This window comes from Scatophagus argus, chromosome 16, assembly GCF_020382885.2.
Source record: "Scatophagus argus isolate fScaArg1 chromosome 16, fScaArg1.pri, whole genome shotgun sequence".
Classification (NCBI taxonomy): domain Eukaryota; kingdom Metazoa; phylum Chordata; class Actinopteri; family Scatophagidae; genus Scatophagus; species Scatophagus argus.
Genome location: NC_058508.1, coordinates 3,616,081 through 3,643,414, shown reverse-complemented (window position 1 = coordinate 3,643,414; position 27,334 = coordinate 3,616,081). Strand labels below are relative to the sequence as shown.

The following is a 27,334-nucleotide window of genomic DNA, read 5'->3' as shown; positions in this document are numbered from 1 at the left end:
ATTAATTTTCTCAAAATCCCTCAAAATACCCCATAATGACAAAGTGAAAGAAGTTTGCTTGAATTGTTTGCAAATTTATTAAAAATGAGAAACAAAAAATATAACAAGATAATAAGTATTCACACCCTGTGATCAATAGCCCTGTAGCAGCAAAAATAAAGTGTTACAGCTTTTCCTGTAGCTTGATTTCCTTGTCCTTTTTTCTCACCACTTCAAAGAAAGCAGACAGTTGGTACTTAAGACTCACAGCCTTCCCAGAAAAGAACAAAAAATAAATGAACCCAAGGAGAGAGATGCCGTTGACTTGTTTTATTTCAAATACATAAAAACAGCTCAGATCTTATGTTATAGTACCAAGCAGGGCTTCTGCTTGGTCTGCGGCAGGGCTGAGACTGGCCGAGGTCAAAAATGAGTGTCAGCTGGTCTGCCTTCTCCTCCATTGTGCTGCATACACTTCAATTTATAGGTTTGCACTCATGCTTCCTGCAGGGGGCGCTCTTTCTCAAAGGAAAAAGACCACTAAATGCAGCTCCTACAAGCCCCTTTGGCAGCAGTTACAGCCTCAAGTCTTTTTGAGTATGATCCTATAAGCTTGGCACTCTTCTTTTTAGGCAGTTTATCACACTCTTCAATGCAGAACCTCTCAAGCTCCGTCAGGTTGGATGGGGAGCATCAGTGCAAAGCCATTTTCAGATCTCTCCAGAGATGCTCAGTAGGGTTCAAGTCTGAGCTCTGACTGGGAGGACATTCACAGAGTTGTCCTGAAGCCTCTCCTTTGTGATGTTGGCTGTGTGCTTAGGGTCGTTGTCCTGTTGGAAGATAAACCTTCGCCCCGGTCTGAGGTCCAGTGCACTCTGGAGCGGGTTGTCAGCAAGGATGTCTCTGTATATTGCTGCAGTCATCTTTCCCTCAACCCTTACTAGTCTCCCAGTTCCTGCTGCAAAACATCCCCACAGCATGATGCTACCACCACCATGCTTCACAGGAGGAATGGAATTGGCCAAGTGGTGAGCAGTGCCTGGTTTCCTCCAGACATGACGCCTGTCGTTCATGCAAAAGGAATAGTTCAACACCCACAGAAATGTAAAAATGAGGGGATAATGAGATCCATGTCTGAAAAACAGACAGCGTCTGGGCAACATGTTCACATATCATCCTCCCTTTCCTCTTTTCCTCTCTCTGAGTCTCATAAAAACGAAAAACCGCGAGCTCTTTGCGAAAGGAAGGAAGGAAGGCAGAAGGAAGGACATGTATGACGTTTTTCAGAACACACACACATGCATACAGGATACAAGGCACAGCCAGCACTGACATTCTCTGTGGTGTTGGAGGACTGTAACTGGATTGATTGGATCAAGCTTTCGGTAGGTTTCTGTTCAAGACGACTCAGTATTTCCAACATTTATCAGCACTTTGTTACTCTGTTCTTCACTTCACGACTCATGGATAATGAAAAGAAGAAAATCTACATAATCACACTTTAGCGAACAGACCATTCTGTGTTTCAAACCCTGGGTTTTGTGTCTGGATGTAAAGAGATTTTAGCTTGTTTTATGTGTTCGTTCTTTGGTTCCTTCAAGTTATGGTTGTATTTGTTGTGGTTGACCACTGGGTAGTGTTGAGTGTTAAGATCTTTAGTCTGAAAGTTTGTTGACACTGCAGTGTTTCCAGGCAACTAGGGGAGAATCCAGGAGCAGTTACTGCTCAAGAACAAGAAAAAGTCACATACTAAAACCCCTGATTGTATTATTTAGACTTTGATATGATTTTTCCTTTATAAAAGAGACTGTAGAACTGTTGACAGGACACCTTGAACTACAAACGCTGTCTCTTATAAGTCTTTCTATTGTGAATTTTTGATCCGTGAACGAACATATTTGTAAAACTTTCCGTGTTCCTAGAAAAGTGATTTAAAAATCACAACATGAAGTCTATGGGCTGAACAGGAGCTTGTGGGTGTGGCCAGCAGGAGAAACACTACTGTACATGTTCAGTGGGCTGCAAACCCATGAAGCTTTTGGTGTATGCACTACACAAGCATTTCCCCTTGGACTGAGTGGAAACCATCTCCGCTATCAAGTTCTGCTATCTAATCGTATGCGGTAACCCCTGTAGTGGTTTTTGTTTCAGTTAGATGGCATTGTGGATGGATCTAAATTCCATAATACCCATGAGCCTCAGTTGCCATTGCTGGGAAGAATAAGCCAGTCTCAGGGAAAAAATAAAAACAGTGCACCATTTATCATAGCTTTATCATCCATTTGCCACCAGCAACACAAACAACAGATTTCAGGTTCTGTAACTAAATTGTTCATAGCAGAATGTGCCCTGTGAGTGGTAGTAAGAACAATGTTTTCTTACAGACTTGTTCATCTTATGTACTGATTATTAAACAAAAAGGGTTTTATGCCTATCTGAAATCTGGAAGAATGCTAATAAAATGCTACTACCTGTTACTGTCTTTGCAGAAAATAAGCTTTCTTCATCATTCCCTCTGTCTCTCCAGCCACTAGTTCTGCCCATCTTGAGGATCTAGCCTATCTGGATGAGCAGCAGAGACACATCCCTTCAAGGGCATCCCTCAGAATGCCAAGACAGAATTCTGGGAGTAGTCGCAGTCAACAGGACCACAGAGGTAAACATGTACCCACACTTTGTCATAGCTCAACTCACACAGAGACAACTACAAGCAGTATAACAATACTCCTGTGTTCCTGTGAGGGACCAGAGTGGTCTCCCCGAATAACGGGATCTCGGCAAGATCGGATTCAGGCAGAAGAGATTGAAAGTAGGAGGCAGCAAAGCGTCAAGTGCCAGGAAAAGCCCTTTTATTCTCCCGGAACACAAGGTTTTCACAGACAGGAACGATGCAGGAACCAAAAACACCAATCGCACAAAACACTCACAGCAGTGCATCGTAGTTCTCCCAAGGAACAACAAGAACAAAATGAGGCTCCTTTAAATAGGGCTGCTTGTAGAGCCCAAACGGTCCAAACCATTATGGAGGGGATTACCAACAGACATAATGGTCCATACAATATGCTAATCATAATAAATAAATACAAAAAAAATAAATAAGGCATTATTCAATGTATCCACACACCAAATATTTACACACCACACGATAAATTTATACAAACACCACATAGCCAACACCATAAAGAAAATATAAACCCCCCTGAGTGCAATGGGCCGTGCCCCCTTGCCCTGTGCCCAATAAAGTCCGCCCCTGCAGCGGCGCGCGCTTCCACAGAGGAGCAGTGGACCTGGACCGGGAGTGCAGGTGACTATGAGTAAAAAGTAAAAAGTAAAAACAGACTTAAAAATAAAAATAGGAACTTTTGTATTCAGCTGCTGAGTATTCTGGTACATTATGCATGTATTAGTGTATTTGTAATAAAATATACGCATACAAACTTAAAAATAAAAAAAATTTAAAACGGCCTTTCTTATCAACCAAACCTTATAGATATAATGTCTTAAAACAGTCAGGCCTTTATTATAAATAGTGGTCAGTTGTGTACTTACATCATCCCAACAATGTTCAAACCCAAAGGATTCTGTGATTTTATTCAAGGTGCTTTTCATACAGTCGTCTGACATTACAACTTCAAGGACAGAATCAGAAAGTGAGGAAGGAAGCTGCAGAACGTGACTAAGCTTAACATGATTACAACTATAAAACATGACCTTGTCCATGAGTATTTCTCCCTGAGTCACGTCAGATGCTGTTTGTTTACATTTGTTTCACTGTTTCACTCTTTATCAGGACATCACGGGTTCTCTGCCTTTCCATCACATCTCTCTGGACAGGATGGAAGAAAACAATGCCATAGACCAGGACCTGCAGGTAACATGCTGTCTGATTGTCTGTCTGACTTTCTATCTGTCTGTCTATCTGTACATCTTTATGTCTGTGCTTTGTTATTTCCTCTCAGGGTTACCTGATGCAGCGGATCCACAGTAGAGCAGAGATCCAGAGCAATGTATCGCTGAGCAATGGCCGCCTTGACAACACAGCGCTGGCCAAGCTGATCAGCCACCTGAAGAGTCTGAGTAAAGGATCGTACCTGTACCTGAAACTGACCCTGGACCTGATCGAGGGAGGATACCTGGTTCTGGTCACCAGTCAGTTGCAGGGCTGACACACAAGACAGATAACCACACACACACACAAACACACTCACACCCAGGGGCAATATAGAGTAGCAAATTAATGTGCACGTTTCAGGGACTGTGGGAGGAAGCCAGAGTACCTTTGGAAAACCCACGCAGGTGCAGGGAGAACATGCAAACTGTGCACAGAAGGGCCCAGACCGGGACTCGAACCCGAAACCCTCTTGCTGCAGGGTGACACTGCTAACAAACAATTCCAGTTAATATTACAGAGTTAGCAACACACTCTTGTGCTGCCCAAACAAAGCCCAAATAAGAGGAATCCTCAAAGCCACATGTTCATGAAAAACATAATTATATGATAAATAGGCTTTCACTACAGAGGACAAAGTCTGAACGCACATCAGGTCTCTTGTTCTTTGGGGTTTGGGGGGTTTTGCAGAACACAAAGCACACAGTTTGTGTGTGTATAGTTAACACAGGTGCACATGCAAACTGCTCCAAATAACCTCATGTATGCAGTTTTACCTCAATTTGCTCTTCAGTTTCACATCTATCAACTGAAAATTGAAAAGCTTATAAAAACCACAGTTTGTAATGTGATTAAGACAGATCAGGTTAGATTGCTTCAGACATGGATTGTACTGAAGTGCTGTTGTGGTGGACTGTACAGTGTTTTGCCCACCTCATTCATAACAGTAAATGCAGTCCAGTACAAACACGAGTCTCCTCCCCTGAGTCCAGTCACCCTGCTGCTCCGGTAGACGGGCTATGCAGACCATGGTATGGCCATGATAGTTGGCTTTTCATCTGTAAATGCTTTCAAATCTTGAACTGGACTCAGTGCTGATTGTTGAGGACTGATGACTCCACACAGCTTGTGACAATGACAGCAGCCAGTCATCATAATTACCCTCTGCTAATTTCCATCACCGATGATGATACACCACAATGTTGTGACTAATGTTAATACCAATTGATCAGCACGTTGTTCTTGACTCAAACAGACCAGCTATTGTCAAACTTTGCAATAAAATGAATACTGCTGCATTTCTATATAACCAACTTTACAGAGAATCAACTTAAAATACATTTAGAATTAGGTTGACATGAATGCTAACGTGTCACTTTTACCTGGTACACGTCATCCGCCGTGAATCCAGCTAAGATTTATTTCAGCGCCTGATCAATGGCTGTGGCTGTAAGTGACACGCGGCCAACTGGTCCAATGATTCGGGTTCTATATTTTCAACATAAGAAATGTTTTGATGAGTCAATCAGTAAGTCATGTATCATGTCTTTCAAAAATCAGTGTTTCTGTTACAGTGGATAATTTGGTTTTCAGAAGGATTTCTACTTTCCACTCAAGAAATGAGGTCCTATTTCTGATAACAGCATCCATCCATCCATTTTCTATACCGCCTATTCCATCAGGGTCACAAGGGGGCTTGAGCCTATCCCAGCTGACTACGGGCGAGTCACCAGTCAATCACGGGGCCGACACACAAAGACAAGCAACCACTCATGCACACACTCACTGGGCAATGGGACAATGTAGAGCAGCCAATTAACCTAATGTGCATGTCTTGGTATTGTGGGAGGAAGCCAGAGCACACAGAGAAAACCCACACAGGCACAGGGAGAACATGCAAACTCCACATAGAAGGGCCCAGACCAGGATTTGAACCTGGAACCCTCTTGCTATGAGGCGACAGTGCTAACCACTGCACCACCGTGCAGCCCTGATATCAGCATGTTCTGACAAATATCTGCCGACAAAGAGACATGTCTCTCCTCTTGTCTGTACCCTCTGGGTGGGACTCATAAAACATTAAACTGCTGCTTTTGTTTGTCACCATTTCCTGTGTGCCAACAAATCACTTGTCTCCAGGAAACTAAATGTCACTGAAACCTTTTTAAAGTTACTAATTTTGTCATCTGAGGGGAGTTAAACAGCGTTTAGAAGTCATCTGTTTCTTCCTCCTCCCACTCCACACTTCCTTTGGTGTCGTGCTTGTCCATTTACTGGTGTAAGCTGGTTGCTGGCACCATCATGTGGTCACAACAGCCCATAACAAAGGTGGTTATCTCTTTATTTAATCCACCTTGCACCATGCACACACCACTTTGCTAAAAGTGAAAATCAAACACGTTATTAGTTTGATTTGACACTTTATTAGTTTTTACAAATTTCAAATAATTATAAAATAAATATTTTCTTTATTTTGTAATAATTTTGTATACTTTGCTCTTTATGGACAGTCTTGGAGTGAAAATGTGTGTGTATGTGGGTGGTTATGAAAACATGGTTGGTATTAAGTCATAAAATGTGTTTTCATGTTGTGTGGCCTGTGTGTCATGAGTGCATTAGTCTGTGTGTTCCTCGTCTGTCTTGTCCTTTGAAATGGGAAATTCAAGTGATGTCCTGAACCGAATGGGCACCTGACATTCTTCACTGATTGGCTGCTTTGCCACGGGGGCGTGGATACGTAGCTGTCCGTCATCCATCAGTGAACAGGAGAGGCCGGACAGGTCAAGGTGAGCAGGCAGTTCGATCCTCTGTGCAAATCCCATCTGAGAAGAGGCTGAGGAGCAGAAGGAGGCGCAGGAAGAGGAGGAGGAGCAGGACTGGCTTTCTTCTGCTCCAGCCTGCTTCATGGCCACCACTGCCAGACTCCTCCCATCCAGTTTGACAGTGATGTCACTGGGAGCGTAACCTCGAGCGTCAAGGGTCACTAGGAGGTCGCCGTTGTTTTCTGTGGCCTGCTGAGCTTCCTTGTGCAACTCTATGCTGGGAGTTTCTCTCTGCTGTTCTTTACCATCACTCAGCCTGAAAGAAAATCAGGATCTGGACCAACTACAGCAAACTCTGCAAGTAAGAGCTAAAAGACTCTTATAGCCAGATGGGTTTTGCATTTTGGGCTGCAGAAGAATGAAATAAAGTTACCTTCTCACTCTCACCATAGACATAACTAACTATGTAACATTTAAAGAGCTCAGACAACTGTATCAACTTTGCCAGCTTGTCAACTGATTCAGACTAGAACAAACCAACTCTGTTTGAAAATGCCCTAACAGATAACCAAGCAGGTGTGTCCATGACTGAGAAACCCGGTTACTGTGCCTACCTCGACAAAGTGGAAGAAACAAGAGGGAACTGGTGAAGTTTGAGCAGGTGGGGCCCATCGTGGAGCTCCCTCAGGAGACTGTCGACCAGCTTGGCTCTTTGGTTGAAGAAGTCTTGTTGCAGTGAGGGAAGGGACTCGCGACGTAGCGGCCACAGCAGCCTCTCCTGGCTGAAGAAAGGATCATCACTGAACAGGCTGCTCAAGGCTGCACGCTGGGACATCATGTCAACGTTGGAGGACAGCTCTTGACAAAATACTTGACTTTGATTAGGAGGAAACTTTTAACTCTTAACTCTTCGTGTTACTGTCCCATCAGGTAGTTTGGGACATGAGACTTCTCTCATATTTATACCACAGCTGTCCCATTCTGTCCCTCCCACCGAGCTATTTACACCTCATGAGCTCACTGCTGTTTGTTAGTGTGTAACAGCGAGGTCAGGAATGCCCTGCAACTCATCAAAGGCTAAAGACAGCTCACGGTCATATCCTGTTTGGGTTTGAGTGCATATGGCTGTGTGCACACTGCCATTTTAGATGCATATATGTCTCCTGTCTGAAAGTTAAATTTATAGTTAGCCAGTGAGTAGCCACATAGCTTAACTTAGCAAAATGACTGGAAACAAGGAGAAAGTGACCAGATCCATGCAGATCAAACCCCGTGTAAAATCATCTCTATATGTATGTGTTTGTATGGATTAAACATATATAACATATTAATAACTGTATCAACTTTGATGTGCTGGTAGGTGGAATTTGCTACAATTTGTTTGTTTTGTTTGTCTTAAATAAACTAGCTGGCTGGCTGTTGGCTAACATACAGAGAAAAGCGTGATATCAATCTTCTCATCTAACTCTCAGCAAGAGACTGAATAAGCATGTTTGTCGAAATATTTGACAAGTAGAGCTCAATCTGTTGCCAGATTGAACAATGAGATAAGATAGCTAACACTTGATACACTGAAAACAAAGAATCAGACCTCAGCAGCTGTTCAGAAGTGATTATGTAGACCTGCACTGTGAACACAGCTCGTCTTGTCTCAGGTTACAAGGCTTTGCTGCTTCTTCGAGGGATGAGCTCAGAGCAGTAACATTTCCCAGAATCTGTTTGCATGGGTGTGTGTGTGTGTGAAGCCAGTGCGCTAAAATTACAAGAAGTCTGTGTCATATCTATTTGTGGCCTTCTAAGTGATGTACTGCAAAACTGCCTTCCGGTCACTGGCTCAGACAGAATTGGCTTGCATGTGACTGAAACCAAGTGTGTTGTGGCATTTTTCATTTCTGCTTTTCACCGTGTGCAAAGTAAACATCGATCTGTTTTTCAGATTATTATTCAGATATTTATGTGTGTTGGCACTGATGAATTTAATGCAATTTATGACAACCTCCAAGCATTAAATACTACTGTACTACTGAATGCCATTTTAGATGCATAGCATTAAACTGTGGTCAATTTCAGGCTTTGTGAATTTGTTGTATTGGGTTACATTATGTGTTTGTGATCATTTGGATTCACACGTTTAGAGTGGAATGAGACTGGAGTAAAGACGTATAGTAAGCTTTGGGTCATCAGGGATGCTGCTGCAAAAATGAAGAAGTGTGTCAGTGAACCAGGGGATGCCAGGGACAGAAATAAAAAGTGAGATTCAAGATGGCTGTCAGTTCCATAGCTCTAAATTACTGGGCTATTATTACAGCACCCGGACTGGTCATTATTTAAGGCTGTATGACACCATCCAGCTAAAAAAAAAAACCCTAGGGGTTATAGCTGGGATACATATGCATGTGCAAATAGATGGACAAGAATACTTCAAATAAATTCTGTAAATGTAAGGTTTATTTTCACCATAAAAACACTAAAACATTTTGCTTTTGAAACAACATCTCAGAATGAATGTACAATTCATTCATACAAATTCACATTACAAAATGGGTTAAGAAAAACAACAAAGATATTCCTGTACGTTAATATATTTACAAACAATAGCAATAGAAAATAGAAAAACTCTCCCTACACAGGGGTAGGGAGAGTTATTTAATATTTTACTGAAAAAGAATGGGGTGGCACAGTGGTGCAGTGGTTAGCACTGTCGCCTCATAGCAAGAGGGTTCCAGGTTCGAATCCCGGTCTGGGCCCTTCTATGTGGAGTTTGCATGTTCTCCCTGTGCCTGCGTGGGTTTTCTCCAGGTACTCCAGCTTCCTCCCACAATCCCAAAAACATGCACATTAGGTTAATTGGCTACTCTAAATTGCCCCTAGGTGTGAGTGTGAGAGTGTGTGGTTGTTTGTCTTTGTGTGTTGGCCCTGCGATTGACTGGTGACCAGTCCAGGGTGTACCCCGCCTCTTGCCCGTAGTCAGCTGGGATAGGCTCCAGCTCCCCCGCGACCCTGACGGATAAGCGGTATAGAAAATGGATGGATGAAAAAGAATGTTGTGATCAACCACAGTGACAAGGTCTTAATTGAAATACACTGACAACCACAGCCATGCAGGACAGTAGTATTACTTTTCCATGAATATCATGCATACAGTGAATATTCAAGGAGTTAATGCATCATATTCGTATATATATGTTAGATATAGATATCCATATTCACACATTCTGTGTCTATGGTAACAATGTGGAACTACTGACCAGCGGACCTCTCAAAAGTTTTGATAGATATCCTCATATTCATCAGTTGGCTGGGTTACATTTTCATAGTCTTCATCCTCACTGGTTCCTTCTTCTTCTTTGTCTTCACTGTTTGACGCTACATAGATATTATTAGCTTTCATGATATTTGTATCACTCTCTGGGTCCTCATAATCATCATATTCCTCTTGTTCCACTGGTCCTGCTTCCTCTTTGAACCTCCTCTTGATGTCTACTAGATCAACATTCACATAGTCCCCCTCCTCGTCCTCATTCTCATCCTCTCCTTCTTCATACTCGTTCCTGACTTTGACGGCTACTGAAACAAAATCAGTGGAACAACATGTAAATACATATGAAAGCACTTTGATGAAGGTGTGCATTTAAAATGGAGAAACTGTAGTGAACACAGACATTGTGTTTGGACGAGGGCTCCAGGCTGCTTAGCTCGTTGTCTTCTCCTGAGGACCAGACAGAAAGCCATCAATACCAGGAGGACCAGCAACAGGATCCCAGAAGCTACTGAGGAGACCAGCAGCAACAGAGGCGCTGGGGGGGAAAAAAGATCAGTTTATCCTTCTAAACATGTCAGATTCACTCTAAATGTAACATAAGGATATTTTAGAGTGCAAGTATGAGTTTTCACCACAATCTCAGACTTCCTCTGTCAAAATAATCTACATGATTCAAACTCACTGAAACAGAACGGTCTTCAGTAAAGATACTTCAAAATGACTGCTTCCTTATTATATTATGCCCAGTCATCAGTTCTCATCTTGCTGAACCTGGCAGCTTTTCATAGAATGCATAGTTCTTGTTTTCCTTTTCTTAGTGCCAAGGAATGTTTTTGCATCCAGTTTCTGTATACTCAACTTGACATCTTTAAAACTCATTTCACATCTGAATGCACAATAAAAATGATTAATATGATGTTAAATAATAATATAATATAAAGGGGAAGAAGTCAATCATTAGATATATTTTACAAAGTATTGGGTTTGTTAATGTATTTGTTCTCAAGGCATTCTTGATGACTGTACAAAATAGCATCATCTGCATATGTTTACATTGTAATTCCAGGAAGCTCTTCCACATAGACTCTAAATGGATTATGGGGGAATATAGGATCTTGGTGGACCCCCAGTGCTGTACATCAGGAAACTAAATAGGCAGTCCCTACAATAATAATAACAATAATAATGATAACTCAATTTATATAGCACTTTTCAAAAACCAGGTTTCCAAAGTGCTTAGCAATCAAAACAAAACATACATAGACAAATGGAGAAACTTTAAGATTAAAAATAAAATAAAATAAAATTTAGGAAAGTTGTTGGATAAAACCCTTTACCATCCAGTTTTAGTTTGTTTCCAGTTTTTTTATTTCAAGTTGCCTTTAGAGGTTAGACTTTATCAAGTACTCTATATTCTACTTCATTTTGTTCCAGCTATTTATTGAAACTATATGACTTTTACACCGTGACATATTCAAAACAAAGAATATCTTGTCATGCAGAAGTTCTCAACCCTCAAGGCATGGATTTGAGCTGGGAGAAAATGCCATGACCCAGCACAAAACTACAACCTGCACAGCATATTATCATTTCAAGGCTCCTATTTGTATGCTTCTAATGCAGGAAGTAACCATTATAAAATTAAGTTTCTGTTTCTATTAAGTGTCACCCACACTCTCATGTGTGTTCCTGTTTCTTTCTGTGTATCATCCTCTAATATGTATCAAGGCTTATCTGAATGACGGGAGGATAAATATTAAGAGACCATGCCTGAAAAACATGTGATTTATGATTACACTTTCAGAACGACTGGACTTTGTATCATTCAGATGTTATTCATAAAAAGCAAAAAGCCGACAGTCTACTCACATTCAATGACCACAGTAATTGGTGCTGTCTCGGTAGAATTGAATTTTCTTGTAGAGAGTGTGACTTCATACACACAGCTGTAGTTTCCCTGATGTTCATACTCAGCTACATGGAAATTAAAGGAAGCCGAGTGGTTGACAGCTGGCTTGGTGTTGATGATGTCAGAGCCAGAGAAGATGAGAAAGAAACGACCTTCAGGATAATGGGATGAAATGGAGCAGGTGAAGATGAAGCCGTAACCCCTGGTGACCTCTGCACCTTCAGGACCCCAGACCAACCCTCCATTAGGAGATGTCAGGGAGATGCTGGGCTGCTGCAGTGTCACTGAGTACAAAAGAGACAGAATTAAGAAAAACATAACCCTACTGGACTCAAAAATCAGTTAAGATAAGATCCAGATTAATTATGCACCTAAAGCAGCATTCCAAGGTTGCAATTTAAATTATGATCTTTTGTTATCTTAGCCATCTTCGCTCTGATGAGTCTTGGAAATATACACATAATTTTAAATGTCACCATTTTTTCATGAAAAGCTGCTGTTGGAAGAAAAGGACTTATTTTCACATGTTTTTTATGTTTTTATATGGTCAACATAAATCCAAGTCAATATAAAAGAGACCTCAAAAAGATCTCAAAAGATTTTCCTTTTCTGATTTACTTTATTGATTTGTCATTTTCTTACCTGTGATAGAGAGTCTGACTAAGTCACTTTTGGGGGAACTGAAAGATCGACTTGAGCTGTTTTTCTCATACTGACACTGGTAGTGTCCCTCACTATCAAAGTCCACTTGAGGTATATGGAAGGTAGCAGAGTTGGTACTTGATGTTTGGGTCTTTCTGAATGAGCCTGAGGTCAGAATGAATGTTCCACCTAAAACCTGTGTTGAGATCAAACAAGTGATGTTGACATCCTGATGCCAGGTTATCTCACCACCAGAATTCATGGAGATGCTGGGCTTTGGGAAGCTCGCTGAAACAAACAGCACAATATGAGAGCTTTAAATGTGTTGCCTTTGAGTCAATCTTTACTCATTTTGACTTCTTCTTAATAGTTTGCATGCCTTAAGTAAATCAAATGTTTACGTGTGTAAAAATGGTTCTCTGAATAAAAGTGAACCTGTGATCATGAGACTAAAGACACTTTATGATCACCCTTCTTCTCTTCTGGATCAAGCATACTTTCACAGTGATTGAATCCAGAATAAGTAAACAATAAATACTCGACTGACCTAGCTGGGAGTATGTGAGTCTTTTCTGCATTCAGATGCAGCCTAATCAATGCTTCTGTATGGCCTTGAGCCAGGCTCTGTGGGCTTGTGAGTCAGTTTTGTGGCTAGCTGAACTCCCTAATGTCCCTCCCTACAGAGGAATGAGGGGTTTGTTATTGCATTTTGCGAATGTTTTTGGTGACAGGGACAGACCAAAGAAAAGGACATAGTTCTTGAAAGTCTTCCTCTAAAAGGTGCCTGGTGATCTGGACTGATGAGAGCGTAAAACAGGTATCACTAAGGTCCACTGTTGTGAGTCAATCTCCTGGCCCTATGGCTTGAAACCAAGCCCTGAACTTGAGCATCCAGAAAAGAAGTACCTTGAGATGATTGTTCAGCTGCCTCAAATCTAGAACTGGGCGGGAATCCCCTAGTCTGTTTGAGGGCAAGGAAATAGGTGGAGTAAAACCTTTGTCTTACTTCCTCTGGAGACAGAGGCTTCATTGCACCCTCCCCAAGCAAGGTAGAAATCTCCTTGGCCAGAAAGACAGAACAAGATGTGTCTGTTACTTTTGTCTCCAAAGTGCCTCTAAAGCAGGGGTAGGCAGTGCTTGTAATGCAGGTGGCACTCAAACTTCAGAGTTAATCATGGAGAACAACAGAGAACACTGGCATCATCTGGTGCACCATTAGGGGCACTGGGGGGCTAGGCATAACCACGAACAAACAACGAGGAATAAAGACACAAATCTCAGATAAGTTCATCTCCAATCCAAATGTAGTAACACCACAGAAGCACAAGGGGTGGCACCAGGTAATGCGCCTACCACCAAAGAAGATACCTCAGTCCAAAACCAGATTCAAAGCTAATGTGCTCCTGTACTACAGCACCCTGCTTTCATATGTAACAGAAAAAAACATTTACAACATTTTCCACTTATTAAATCAGTACGTGATTATGTCCTACACATAACCAGCACAATTGTCACCTGCGAATAAAATGGACAAACACGCAGCAAGGAGGTGCACAGTGTAATGCAGCCCAACAACAGGCAACCAAAACCAGCAGTGATCATTTAGTGTTTGGATGTTGCTGTCGTATCCACAGGCGTGACTGATTTGGCTGACTCAAGAGTTATCGTCATATGGTTACATGTTCACTGAAAAGACATTAAAACATTTGGGAAAGATTTTTTTTTCCTTACCGGTAACTGAAAGTCTGACGGAGTCACTTTGGGGGGAACTGAAAGATTGACTTGAAATGCTTTTCTCATACTGACACTGGTACAATCCTTCATTGTCAAAGTTCACTTTGAGGATGCTGAAGGTAACAGAGTTGCTACTTGATGTTTGGGTCTTTCTGAATGAGCCTGAGGTCAGAATGAAAGTTCCACCTAAGAGCTCAGTTGAGATTGAACAAGTGATGCTGAGATCCTGACCCCAAGTGACCTCACCAACAGGATTCATGGAGATCCTGGGCTTTGGGAGGCTCACTGAAAGAATAAAACAATAAACAGATTGAGGCACAGCATTCAGTGTTGCATCATTGACTTTTCAATGATTTCAAGTTTCCTAGTTGTTCTGCTCATTTATGTTTTATATTGATGAAAACATGTCTGCCCACTAACTTTTACTTAATGTTTCAGAGTCAAAAGTCAACTCTACAAGAGGCATTCAGTGTTTTTTATACACTGTAGGCTTTTAGTGAAGTATTATTTTAATAATACTTCTCATTGAACAAGATTGAAAATAAAACACATATTTGTAAGAATATAAAGAAACAGTTACTACAGTAGAATCCATGTATATTGTGTCAGTGTACAGATAATGTCTGTAAATTGTGCTTCTTCCCAGCATATAAAATTCAACATTTTGTCCTTTGGCCCATTAGTCAGGCTGTTATTGTGATTATTGTTTTATGATTACAACATGCTGTGTATCATATAAGGGATTCAAAAGTTTTCTCACCTGAACAGACCACACCAGCGTCCTCGCCGTGGTTACAGTTGTGTTTCCCAAATCCTCCGTGGCTACACGCACTTAGAGACTCTTCACTGCCTGAACAGCCCACATCATCAAGCCAGATTTGTCCACTTCCTTGACCAAAGAGGGCAGACTGAGGGGCACTCAGTGCTGACCCACAGTTCAACTCTCTGCACACCACCATAGCATCATTTAAGTCCCAGTCGTCATCACAGACTGTTCCCCAGGCACCCTTGTGATAGATTTCAACCCTTCCAGAGCACCGAGCAGACCCAGAGCCAACTAATCTGACACCTGGACACAGAACATAAGGAAAAATACATTTCTGATAGAACATGCAGGATTTTTGACATTTGCTCATGATGGGAGCTGCTTTTGTAAGAGACATATGACTCAAACTATTTTTCATTTACATACTTTCCACAGCTCACACAGACAATGAGAAATATTTAACACTTTTGGAAGCAGATCAGAGATTTCATAAACTTTCTCACTTGCATTACACTTTCATTTTCAGTGTATTGAACAACATTTCACTGTAGTTATTCTGCTCTGCAGTTCTGGAAACGTGCTACAGAGTGTGGTTACCAGTGAAGATCTCTGACATGACAAGCCAATGACAATGTGGCACAACTGTTCAAATATACAGAAAAGGCACACATTCAAAATATTTCATCAAAATGTCTTCTCACCTGAACAGACCACACCAGCGTCCTCACTGTGTCCACAGTCGTGTTTCCCAAATCCTCCGTGGCTACACGCACTTAGAGACTCTTCACTGCCTGAACAGCCCACTTCATCAAGCCAGATTTGTCCACTTCCTTGACCAAAGTGGGCAGACTGAGGGGCACTCAGTGCTGACCCACAGCCCAACTGTCTGCACACCACCTTAGCATCATTTAAGCCCCAGCTGTCATCACAGACTGTTCCCCAGGCACCGTCGTGATAGATTTCAACCCTTCCAGAGCACTGAGTAGACCCAGAGCCAACTACTCTGATCCGCAAACCTATCAGGGATGTTACACATAACATACAATATTTCAATATTTTTCACAGAACGTACACTGAAAACGGAAAGGATTTTACAAATCATGCATGAGAACAGACTGACCCACTGTGGGTGGTGCTGAGGTCCAGAGGAAAGAGACTGTAGAAGAAATAAAAATGATATGGCTCATTATATTCACTACAGTAATAAGTGCAAAAACAAAAGTTCGTCTTGTTTCCGTATGAGTTTGTCCTGATTATTTAAATAGAAAGTAAGATGAATCCGCTCAGAAAAGAGTCTTAGAGACTTTTTGTCTGTCCTATACAATCAAACTGCTATTCCAGACAAAAAAATGAAAGTGTCAATTTTGAAATGTTTATCTTACCCATGAACAAATAGCGAAGGCTTGCCTGTTGTAAAGCCCCCATGGCTGACATACGCTGTTCTCTGTCATTTATCAGTGACAGCACAGACGACAGAAAACTCAACTAAAAACTGGGGTGCTCAGACAAACTTTTCATACTGCTTGTCCCTCTGAGAGTACTTCCGCTTTCATTTCTGTCGTGGTTTTTTTTTAGCTGCAACCACAGAGCATTAAAATTCAGTGTCATGTGGAAGAACATGTAGGCCTTTAAAATATTTCGTTGATCAACAGCAGTTTTTACGGCTGTGACAGCTTTATCTCTTGCAGTTTCCATTTTTGTGCATACAGGTGGAACAAAACTGGCTTTTAAATGTACGCACTGCACTTTTGACTTATTGCCTCCACAAATGTGTTCGCTGTCTATTGATCTGTTTCATTATTCACACAATTACATTTTTTCTTTAAATCTATGTCAGTACATTTTTGACAGGAAACCAAAACCCTCATACTTAACCCAAAGTCCTGGCTAACAATTTTTTTTGTTGTTTTTCCTCTGGCCAGCAATCATATCTTTCATAAACTTCTCCTCTGAGACAATGATTGTCCAACCATAACAAGAAAACACAGTGCATCCGGAAAGTATTCACACCTCTTCGCTTCTTGCACATTTTGTTATGTTACAGTCTCATTCCAAAATGAATTCAATTAATTTCTCCCTCAAAATACCCCATAATGACAAAGTGAAAGAAGTTTGCTTGAATTGTTTGCAAATTTATTAAAAATGAGAAACAAAAAATATAACAAGATAATAAGTATTCACACCCTGTGATCAATAGCCCCTTTGGCAGCAGTTACAGCCTCAAGTCTTTTTGAGTATGATCCTATAAGCTTGGCACTCTTCTTTTTGGGCAGTTTCTCACACTCTTGAATGCAGAACCTCTCAAGCTCCGTCAGGTTGGATGGGGAGCATCAGTGCAAAGCCATTTTCAGATCTCTCCAGAGATGCTCAGTAGGGTTCAAGTCTGAGCTCTGACTGGGAGGACATTCACAGAGTTGTCCTGAAGCCTCTCCTTTGTGATGTTGGCTGTGTGCTTAGGGTCGTTGTCCTGTTGGAAGATAAACCTTCGCCCCGGTCTGAGGTCCAGTGCACTCTGGAGCAGGTTGTCAGCAAGGATGTCTCTGTATATTGCTGCAGTCATCTTTCCCTCAACCCTTACTAGTCTCCCAGTTCCTGCCGCTGCAAAACATCCCCACAGCATGATGCTACCACCACCATGCTTCACAGGAGGAATGGTATTGACCAGGTGGTGAATGACGCCTGTCGTTCATGCCAAAGAGTTCAATCTTTGTTCCATCAGACCAGAGAATTTTGTTTCTCGTCTTCTGAGAGTCTTTCAGGTGCCTTTTGGCAAACTCCAGGAGGGCTTTCATATGCATTTTACTGAGGAGTGGCTTCCGTCTGGCCACTCTACCATACAGGCCTGACCACTGGGTTGTTGGTCACCTCTCTGACTAAGGCCCTTCTACCCCGATCACAGTTTAGTCGAGCAGCCAGCTCTAGGAAGAGTCCTGGTGGTTCAAAACTTCTTCCACTTACGGATTATGGAGCCACTGTGCTCTTTGGGATCTTTAATGTGGCAGAAATCTTTCCGTACCCTTCTCCAGATCTGTGCCTCAACATAATCCTGTCTCGGAGGTCTACAGACAATTCCTTTGACTTCATGACTTGGTTTGTGCTCTGATATGCACTGTCAACTGTGAGGGCTTATATAGACAGGTGTGTGCCTTTCCAAATCATGCCCAATCAACTGAATTAACAGGTGGACTCAACTCAGGTTGTAGAAACCTCTGAAGGATGATCAATGGAAGCAGGATCCACCTGAGCTCAATTTGAGTGTCATGGCAAAGGGTGTGAATACTTATGTACATGTTACATTTTTTGTTTTTTATTTTTAATAAATTTGCAAAAGATTCAAGCAAACTTGTTTCACTTTGTCATTATGAGGTATTTTGTGTAGAATTTTGAGAGAGAAATTTAATTCTGCAACATGTGGAAAAGGCGAAGCCTTGTGAATACTTTCCGGATGCACTGTGTGAAGCAATATAAAATGATTATACTCAAGTATAAGTGACTCAAAATTGTATGTGAGTAAAGAATGCAAATTGCAGTAAGTCTATTTTAGCAGAAAAAGTGATTACATTTAACATTGGAACATCATGAAACAGCATGGAACAGCATGAACAAAGACATTAAGAAGAAAGTGAGGATACTTTTTCTCTTCTTTCCCACAGAGGATCTCTCCATCCTCCAGTCTGGCCAGTAGCAGCACCTCCCCCTGCTCCACACTGCAGCCTCCTGCTGGAGGAGAGAGCAACAGCAGCAACAAGCTTGCCCCCTCCAACCATGCCTCCGTCACCTCCCCCACCTCAACACTGGAGAGCAGAGACAGCGGCATCATAGGTGACACACGTTGATTCTTTCAAAAGAAACCCTTATGAATAATAGCTGCTAACTTATTATCATTTTCTGTTGTCCCCTCACTCCCTCTTTCAGCCACGTTGACCAGCTATTCTGCTGAGTCAGCAGCAGAGAGGGATGACAGCACCAAGTACCACGGTGATGGCTACCATGGCAGCAGCCTGAACCTCTGGCAGCAGGTGGGCCGCCCAGTGGTGGCCTCCACTTCCTCTTCCTGTATGGCAGCGGCGGGAAGAGCGAATGACGACTTCCTGTACAGAGCCGAGAACAACATGGCCGCCTCTACTTACAGCCTCAACAAACTGCATCCAGACAGAGGCCCTGGCCCCTCCCACTCACCAGGCTCCACCCATTCCATCCCTCTCTACCTCATGCCCCGCCCTAATTCAGTGGCTGGTAAGATGGCAGATGGATGACGTGTGTGGGTGTGAGTGTGAATCAAGTGGCTGCGGTGTGCTCCCACACACTCTTTCCTGCTAGGAAGGAAATCCATCACTCCTTCTCTTCTGTAGTGAGTTCAGTGATAGTGAGCAAACAAAGCCTTTCCTCCATGATAATTATGTATCCACTTGGGGATTAAAACAGAGCCTGGAACAAACGGAGACATATGTAGCTTTCTTCACCATCAGCTTCATTTCACCTTCATTACCAGCAAGATTCCAAATGCCTCAGTGGAGTTAACTTTTGCATACGTCCACTACTGCAGTTCGGGATAACATAAAGCAGATTAGAAGTATTAAAACTTTTAAGGGAGTATGATTGCAAGTGAAAACTGTGTTCTCTGTAGTCTTTTTATTCTAAAGAAATATCTGCTAAAAACTGCAATGACCAATATGTCGTAATAATGTATGTAATAATGATAAGACTACATTTTATTTGTAGGAGTCTTTCAAAATGCCCATGGTCACCTTACAGGGCGTAGAAAATTAAATCACAGAAACAACACTGTACAACATTACAACAATTTCAATGTATTAAGTTGTTGAAAATGGAGAATTTGAAGTGGCTGCAAAGTGAACATGTCTGTCATCTCTGTTTAAGTGCACAAAAAAAATCATTTTAGCAGTTGGAAGTTTTCATTTGTTTAGTTTTGTTTACTTTGTTTTATACCCAGTAGTCATCTATAATTCCATAACTTAGTTAGTGATCCAACTAAATTTTAAAGCTTTCATTTAGATCCTATTCTTAGGCCAAACATTGTCCACATGCTTCACTTGGGAATACAAAACATTACAAATGCTAAAGATGCTTCAAACTCCCTTCCATTGTGACTTTAAAGGACAATATTTACTGTAACAAGAAATGACTGTCTGTTAGATCTGTAAAGAGGCGGCATGCACCTTTACGCCACTTTTATCTGCTTATAAATAATCATTTATACATAATTGCACTTAAAAAAACAAGGACAGACAACTTAATCTCATTTTCTCTATTCATCATAAACTTAAAGGAATAGTTCAACACCCACAGAAATGTAAAAATGAAGGGATGATGAGATCCATGTCTGAAAAACAGACAGCGTCTGGGCAACATGTTCACATATCATCCTCCCTTTCCTCTTTTCCTCTCTCTGAGTCTCATAAAAACGAAAAACCGCGAGCTCTTTGCGAAAGGAAGGAAGGAAGGCAGAAGGAAGGACATGTATGACGTTTTTCAGAACACACACACATGCATACAGGATACAAGGCACAGCCAGCACTGACATTCTCTGTGGTGTTGGAGGACTGTAACTGGATTGATTGGATCAAGCTTTCGGTAGGTTTCTGTTCAAGACGACTCAGTATTTCCAACATTTATCAGCACTTTGTTAGCTTCCAAATCAGCGTTACAGCGGCTGTAGGGGAAGTCAAGACTCTGCCCTCTTCGAACAATATCATACAAATCCTGCCTGTTCTTCACTTCACGACTCATGGATAATGAAAGGAAGAAAATCTACATAATCACACTTTAGCGAACAGACCATTCTGTGTTTCAAACCCTGGGTTTTGTTTCTTTGTTTTTGTCTACTAAAACCCCTGATTGTATTATTTAGACTTTGATATGATTTTTCCTTTATAAAAGACACTGTAGAACTGTTGACAGGACACCTCGGACTACAAACGCTGTCTCTTATAAGTCTTTCTATTGTGAAATTTTGATCCGTGAAGGAACATATTTGTAAAACTTTCTGCGTTCCTAGAAAAGTGATTTAAAAATCACAACATGAAGTCTATGGGCTGAACAGGAGCTTGTGGGTGTGGCCAGCAGGAGAAACACTACTGTACATGTTCAGTGGGCTGCAAACCCATGAAGCTTTTGGTGTATGCACTACACAAGCATTTCCCCTTGGACTGAGTGGAAACCATCTCCGCTATCAAGTTCTGCTATCTAATCTTATGCGGTAACCCCCCTGTAGTGGTTTTTGTTTCAGTTAGATGGCATTGTGGATGGATCTAAATTCCATAATACCTATGAGCCTCAGTTGCCATTGCTGGGAAGAATAAGCCAGTCTCAGGGAAAAAATAAAAACAGTGCACCATTTATCATAGCTTTATCATCCATTTGCCACCAGCAACACAGACAACAGATTTCAGGTTCTGTAACTAAATTGTTCATAGCAGAATGTGCCCTGTGAGTGGTAGTAAGAACAATGTTTTCTTACAGACTTGTTCATCTTCTGTACTGATTATTAGGGTTAGGGTTAACCCTAACCCTAACCCTAATTGCTGGATTACAGTATGACCCGTTTTTGTCTAGATTTCCTCCCGTTTTATTTAAAGAAAACTCTTGCAACATTGCCCAGTGCGATTCCAGTGGTAATTTACAAGTAAAATTGTTCTTTCCATTATTCATTCATTCCAGTTGTGGCTTTAATTTACACTCAGCTTAAAATGACTTTTTATCCTTATTTGAACAAGGGGATCAATTACATACATCATTCTGCTTAAAATCTTAAAAACTTTGCACAATTTATGTCAAAAATGCACACACCAGCAAACCTGTGAGAATACGTGTTCCTGCACATAGCATTGTGTTTGCTTGATTTTAAACAGTATAAGTCAAGTCAAGTCAACTTTATTTGTATAGCCCATTTTTACAAGCAGTTTGTCTCAAAGGGCTTAACATAACATCAGCAACATCCTCTGCCCTTCGACCCTCACATCGACTAAGGAAAAACTCCCAGAAAAACCTTTAACAGGAAAAAATGGAAGAAACCTCAGGGGGAGCAACAGAGGAGGGATCCCTCACCCAGGACGGGCAGACGTGCAATGGATGTTGTACAGGCAGGAAAGCAATTAACAACATGAGAAATGACATTACTAAAAAGATAAGCAAAACAAAATCTCAACTGTTTAGTTTCACTTTTGCTACCACCTCAATATGATTTTAACATTTCACAAGTTATAAGAAAATTATAGTAATGAAAATTATAATGAATTGCTGTAACATTCATGTATTCTTTTTTTTTTATGTGATGTTGAGAATCACTATCATATCAGTTCGATTTCGGCCCGTAGGGAGAACCACCCCGCCCATAGTCGGTACATAGAGGAATGACAGGCAGATGTCAACAATACACATTGGGTTGGTCATAGAGCCGGCTACAGTTCAACTTGAAGATCTGGATGGAGAGATACCTGCAGAAAGATACAGAGAGAGAGAGAGGGAGAGAGAGGGAGGGAGGGAGAGACACAAGACTACGAGGAGCACTGGACACACAGTTAGTGACATAAAATAATGAACTGCATGTTAATCTGACGAGGGGAGAGGATAGAAGAGGAGAAGGAGGAGGGGAAACTGCTTGGTGGATCATGTTTGTGTCCCCCGACAGCATAGGCCTATAGCAGCTTAGCTATGATAGAGATTTAAAGATTAACAGTTAGTCAGACCTATTCTACCTGTGGCTATATATCATGAGGTGAGTGAAACTATGCCTACCAGCCCTACACACTTTATTTGGTGCTAACTATATGCTTTACTAAACAGAAAGGTTTTAAGTTTAGTCTTAAAAGTGGAGGTGGTGTCTGCCTGTCGTATACCCTGCACTTGATCAGCACTTGAAGGAGCCTGAGTGAATGTTGGCTGAAGCCCAAATCACATGCTTGCCAGAAGACCCCCAGTGAGTTATTCCAGCCAGGAAGTCAACCTTATACATTCTGTGAGAGACAGCTGATCATCTGCTGCAATTCATGCAATGGAAAAAAATAATACACAAAAGCAGCAGAAATGTAATAACGATGGCAGCAGCCACAAAGAAATGTGTGTCTTAACATCTGTACTGAGCTTTAACATGTTGAAATATTGTGCAACTTAAATATTCAACTCAACTCAGACAAAATGAACAAATATTTTCCCCCGCCTGTCTTTGCAGGTAGTCTCATATCATTTCTGCCAAGCTGATAACTGTCACACCTGTCTGGTTCCGGAGTTTGTCCACAATATGGCGGCGATGTTAAGCGACGCCCCTCAGCTGTTGGCGTATCGGGAGCTGCTGCACCGGTCACCACAGCTACAGAGCATGCTTAGTCTGCGCTCGTGCATCCAGGATCCCAGCTCTGCCCTCCAGAGAGGAATACTCGAACCACTGGACGCTCTCTGCAGAGGTACATACCAGTACTACTGTACGCTTGTGGTCTGTGAAGCCTCGGTCACTACTTCATCTGTCTCGTCCTGTTCTCTTGGTTTTGTTTTTCCCAGAGAGGCAGTTGCAGGTAGATGGGGCGGGGCTTATTATACTGATCGATGGGCTGAACGAGGCAGAGTTCCACCGGCCGGACTACGGTGACACGCTGACTTCCTTCCTGTCCCGAAACATCCAAAAATTTCCTTCCTGGTTGAAGGTCATTACCACAGTCAGGACCAGTCAGGAGGTAGACACACTCCACACACACACACGCACAAGTAAAAACAGACAAAATAGGAACTTTTGTATTCAGCTGCTGAGTATTCTGGTACATTATGCATATATTAGTGTATTTGTAATAAAGTACACACATATAAACTTAAAAACTAAAAAAAATTACAACGGCCTTTCTTATCAACCAAACCTTATAGATACAATGTCTTAAAACAGTCAGGCCTTTATTATAAATAGTGGTGAGTTGTGTACTTACATCATCCCAAATGTTTCCAACAATGTTCAAACCCAAAGGATTCTGTGATTTTATTCAAGGTGCTTTTCATACAGTCGTCTGACATTACAACTTCAAGGACAGAATCAGAAAGTGAGGAAGGAAGCTGCAGAACGTGACTAAGCTTAACATGATTACAACTATAAAACATGACCTTGTCCATGAGTATTTCTCCCTGAGTCACGTCAGATGCTGTTTGTTTACATTTGTTTCACTGTTTCACTCTTTATCAGGACATCACGGGTTCTCTGCCTTTCCATCACATCTCTCTGGACAGGATGGAAGAAAACAATGCCATAGACCAGGACCTGCAGGTAACATGCTGTCTGATTGTCTGTCTGACTTTCTATCTGTCTGTCTATCTGTACATCTTTATGTCTGTGCTTTGTTATTTCCTCTCAGGGTTACCTGATGCAGCGGATCCACAGTAGTGCAGAGACAACACAGCGCTGGCCAAGCTGATCAGCCACCTGAAGAGTCTGAGTAAAGGATCGTACCTGTACCTGAAACTGACCCTGGACCTGATCGAGGGAGGATACCTGGTTCTAAAGAGCTCGAGCTTCAAGGTGAGGCTAGAGAAGGAGGAAAGTAAAATGACAGATCAGTCAGTCGGTCAGTCAGTTTTAATAGATAATTACTTACCTACTTTGTAATTGTTTTGGTTATTTACACTAGTATTCTTTTTGGTGTTAATAAACTAGGATTTTTCTGAAGAAATGTGCTTACTTACTCTGAAAATGGCTGTAATGTGGTTAAGATGAAATAAAATTCCATAAACCTTTGTTTTCAAGTGAGCTTTTAAAGGCAGTTAAAGTATTTAAAGCAGTTTAAGAGGCATTTGAAGCTGAGCCAGTAAAAGGTTTTGAAATGTCTTTTTAAGTTCATGCAATTGGAATTAGAAGAGCAAAGCAATTGAAACCCTGGACTGGTCACCAGTCAGTCGCAGGGCTGACACACAAGACAGATAACCACACACACACACAAACTCACTCACACCCAGGGGCAATACAGAGTAGCAAATTAATGTGCACGTTTCAGGGACTGTGGGAGGAAGCCAGAGTACCTTTAGAAAACCCACGCAGGTGCAGGGAGAACATGCAAACTGTGCACAGAAGGGCCCAGACCGGGACTCGAACCCAAAACCCTCTTGCTGCAGGGTGACGCTGCTAACAAACAATTCCAGTTAATATTACAGAGTTAGCAACACACTCTTGTGCTGCCCAAACAAAGCCCAAATAAGAGGAATCCTCAAAGCCACATGTTCATGAAAAACATAATTATATGATAAATAGGCTTTCACTACAGAGGACAAAGTCTGAACGCACATCAGGTCTCTTGTTCTTTGGGGTTTGGGGGGTTTTGCAGAACACAAAGCACACAGTTTGTGTGTGTATAGTTAACACAGGTGCACATGCAAACTGCTCCAAATAACCTCATGTATGCAGTTTTACCTCAATTTGCTCTTCAGTTTCACATCTATCAACTGAAAATTGAAAAGCTTATAAAAACCACAGTTTGTAATGTGATTAAGACAGATCAGGTTAGATTACTTCAGACATGGATTGTACTGAAGTGCTGTTGTGGTGGACTGTATTACAGTGTTTTGCCCACCTCATTCATAACAGTAAATGCAGTCCAGTACAAACACGAGTCTCCTCCCCTGAGTCCAGTCACCCTGCTGCTCCGGTAGACGGGCTATGCAGACCATGGTATGGCCATGATAGTTGGCTTTTCATCTGTAAATGCTTTCAAATCTTGAACTGGACTCAGTGCTGATTGTTGAGGACTGATGACTCCACACAGCTTGTGACAATGACAGCAGCCAGTCATCATAATTACCCTCTGCTAATTTCCATCACCCATGATGATACACCACAATGTTGTGACTAATGTTAATACCAGTTGATCAGCATGTTGTTCTTGACTCAAACAGACCAGCTATTGTCAAACTTTGCAATAAAATGAATACTGCTGCATTTCTATGTAACCAACTTTACAGAGAATCAACTTAAAATACATTTAGAATTAGGTTGACATGAATGCTAACGTGTCACTTTTACCTGGTACACGTCATCCGCCGTGAATCCAGCTAAGATTTATTTCAGCGCCTGATCAATGGCTGTGGCTGTAAGTGACACGCGGCCAACTGGTCCAATGATTCGGGTTCTATATTTTCAACATTAGAAATGTTTTGATGAGTCAATCAGTAAGTCATGTATCATGTCTTTCAAAAATCAGTGTTTCTGTTACAGTGGATAATTTGGTTTTCAGAAGGATTTCTACTTTCCACTCAAGAAATGAGGTCCTATTTCTGATAACAGCATCCATCCATCCATTTTCTATACCGCCTATTCCATCAGGGTCACAAGGGGGCTGGAGCCTATCCCAGCTGACTACGGGCGAGTCACCAGTCAATCACGGGGCCGACACACAAAGACAAACAACCACTCATGCACACACTCACTGGGCAATGGGACAATGTAGAGCAGCCAATTAACCTAATGTGCATGTCTTGGTATTGTGGGAGGAAGCCAGAGCACACAGAGAAAACCCACACAGGCACAGGGAGAACATGCAAACTCCACATAGAAGGGCCCAGACCGGGATTTGAACCTGGAACCCTCTTACTGTGAGGCAACAGTGCTAACCACTGCACCACCGTGCAGCCCTGATATCAGCATGTTCTGACAAATATCTGCCGAGAAAGAGACATGTCTCTCCTCTTGTCTGTACCCTCTGGGTGGGACTCATAAAACATTAAACTGCTGCTTTTGTTTGTCACCGTTTCCTGTGTGCCAACAAATCACTTGTCTCCAGGAAACTAAATGTCACTGAAACCTTTTTAAAGTTACTAATTTTGTCATCTGAGGGGAGTTAAACAGCGTTTAGAACTCATCTGTTTCTTCCTCCTCCCACTCCACACTTCCTTTGGTGTCGTGCTTGTCCATTTACTGGTGTAAGCTGGTTGCTGGCACCATCATGTGGTCACAACAGCCCATAACAAAGGTGGTTATCTCTTTATTTAATCCACCTTGCGCCATGCACACACCACTTTGCTAAAAGTGAAAATCAAACACTTTATTAAATAGTTTTTACAAATTTCAAATAATTATAAAATAAATATTTTCTTTATTTTGTAATAATTTTGTATACTTTGCTCTTTATGGACAGTCTTGGAGTGAAAATGTGTGTGTATGTGGGTGGTTATGAAAACATGGTTGGTATTAAGTCATAAAATGTGTTTTCTTGTTGTGTGGCCTGTGTGTCATGTGTGCATTAGTCTGTGTGTTCCTCGTCTGTCTTGTCCTTTGAAATGCGAAATTCAAGTGATGTCCTGTACGTTAATATATTTACAAACAATAGCAATAGAAAATTACCTAACTCTCCCTACACAGGGGTAGGGAGAGTAAGCTTTGGTAGGGAGGGCTACTTTGGAGGAC

At 41.7% G+C, this 27,334-nt stretch overlaps 4 protein-coding genes and 1 long non-coding RNA gene across 14 annotated transcripts in view; 2 read left to right on the top strand and 3 right to left on the bottom strand.

Annotated features, from left to right (window-relative positions):
- Positions 1–27,334, bottom strand: part of LOC124073462 — a 102,043-nt gene that overhangs the window by 8,364 nt on the left and 66,345 nt on the right. For 4 of the 7 annotated variants that reach the window (XM_046415706.1, XM_046415708.1, XM_046415705.1 and 1 more), the window contains exons 18-20: positions 14,175–14,462; positions 12,444–12,731; positions 11,762–12,085 (exon numbers count right to left, since the gene is read on the bottom strand). In XM_046415706.1, the coding sequence (XP_046271662.1) occupies positions 11,762–12,085; positions 12,444–12,731; positions 14,175–14,462 (900 nt within the window). Of the gene's footprint in view, positions 1–9,551; positions 10,198–10,292; positions 10,428–11,761; positions 12,086–12,443; positions 12,732–14,174; positions 14,463–27,334 lie in introns of those variants that run through there. The other 3 variants (XM_046415710.1, XM_046415711.1, XM_046415709.1) reach the window with 3 other exon arrangements.
- LOC124073487 (protein TANC2-like) lies at positions 1,041–24,547 on the top strand. 3 transcript variants are annotated; one of them, XM_046415753.1, is made up of 5 exons: positions 1,041–1,364; positions 2,507–2,635; positions 3,770–3,850; positions 3,939–4,062; positions 24,384–24,547. In XM_046415753.1, the coding sequence occupies exons 2-5, from the start codon at positions 2,546–2,548 to the stop codon at positions 24,545–24,547; spliced, it is 459 nt and encodes a 152-aa protein (XP_046271709.1). In that variant the 5' UTR covers positions 1,041–1,364; positions 2,507–2,545. The 3 variants fall into 3 exon arrangements, with proteins under 3 accessions (XP_046271709.1, XP_046271711.1, XP_046271710.1); XM_046415754.1 differs by lacking the exon at positions 1,041–1,364 and having other exon boundaries at positions 2,157–2,635; XM_046415755.1 differs by lacking the exons at positions 1,041–1,364; positions 24,384–24,547 and having other exon boundaries at positions 2,136–2,635; positions 3,939–5,688.
- LOC124073483 lies at positions 6,403–7,534 on the bottom strand. The gene is made up of 2 exons (XM_046415746.1): positions 7,245–7,534; positions 6,403–6,946 (listed from the first exon to the last, which is right to left on the bottom strand). Exons 1-2 carry the CDS (start codon positions 7,466–7,468, stop codon positions 6,484–6,486), a joined length of 687 nt encoding a protein of 228 aa, XP_046271702.1. The 5' UTR covers positions 7,469–7,534; the 3' UTR covers positions 6,403–6,483.
- LOC124073486 (protein TANC2-like) lies at positions 23,002–24,416 on the top strand. Of its 2 annotated transcripts, XM_046415752.1 has the most exons (4): positions 23,003–23,366; positions 23,461–23,633; positions 24,128–24,208; positions 24,297–24,416. In XM_046415752.1, the coding sequence occupies exons 1-4, from the start codon at positions 23,204–23,206 to the stop codon at positions 24,354–24,356; spliced, it is 477 nt and encodes a 158-aa protein (XP_046271708.1). In that variant the 5' UTR covers positions 23,003–23,203; the 3' UTR covers positions 24,357–24,416. The 2 variants fall into 2 exon arrangements, with proteins under 2 accessions (XP_046271706.1, XP_046271708.1); XM_046415750.1 differs by having other exon boundaries at positions 23,002–23,366; positions 24,128–24,340.
- LOC124073492 lies at positions 23,457–26,384 on the bottom strand. Its single transcript, XR_006845683.1, has 2 exons — positions 25,506–26,384; positions 23,457–25,377 (listed from the first exon to the last, which is right to left on the bottom strand). It is a non-coding gene; the product is annotated as an uncharacterized LOC124073492 (long non-coding RNA).

Coding starts and splice junctions, on each gene's coding strand:
- LOC124073483 (XM_046415746.1), bottom strand. CDS start 7,468: ATGATGTCCCAGCGTGCAGCCTTGAGCAGCCTGTTCAGTGATGATCCT. Junction 6,947..7,244: donor GTTTCTTCCACTTTGTCGAG/GTAGGCACAGTA, acceptor ATTTTCTTTCAG/GCTGAGTGATGGTAAAGAAC.
- LOC124073486 (XM_046415750.1), top strand. CDS start 23,204: ATGGCGGCGATGTTAAGCGACGCCCCTCAGCTGTTGGCGTATCGGGAG. Junction 23,367..23,460: donor ACTGGACGCTCTCTGCAGAG/GTACATACCAGT, acceptor TGTTTTTCCCAG/AGAGGCAGTTGCAGGTAGAT. Junction 23,634..24,127: donor CAGTCAGGACCAGTCAGGAG/GTAGACACACTC, acceptor ACTCTTTATCAG/GACATCACGGGTTCTCTGCC.
- LOC124073487 (XM_046415753.1), top strand. CDS start 2,546: ATGAGCAGCAGAGACACATCCCTTCAAGGGCATCCCTCAGAATGCCAA. Junction 2,636..3,769: donor CAGTCAACAGGACCACAGAG/GTAAACATGTAC, acceptor ACTCTTTATCAG/GACATCACGGGTTCTCTGCC. Junction 3,851..3,938: donor CCATAGACCAGGACCTGCAG/GTAACATGCTGT, acceptor ATTTCCTCTCAG/GGTTACCTGATGCAGCGGAT.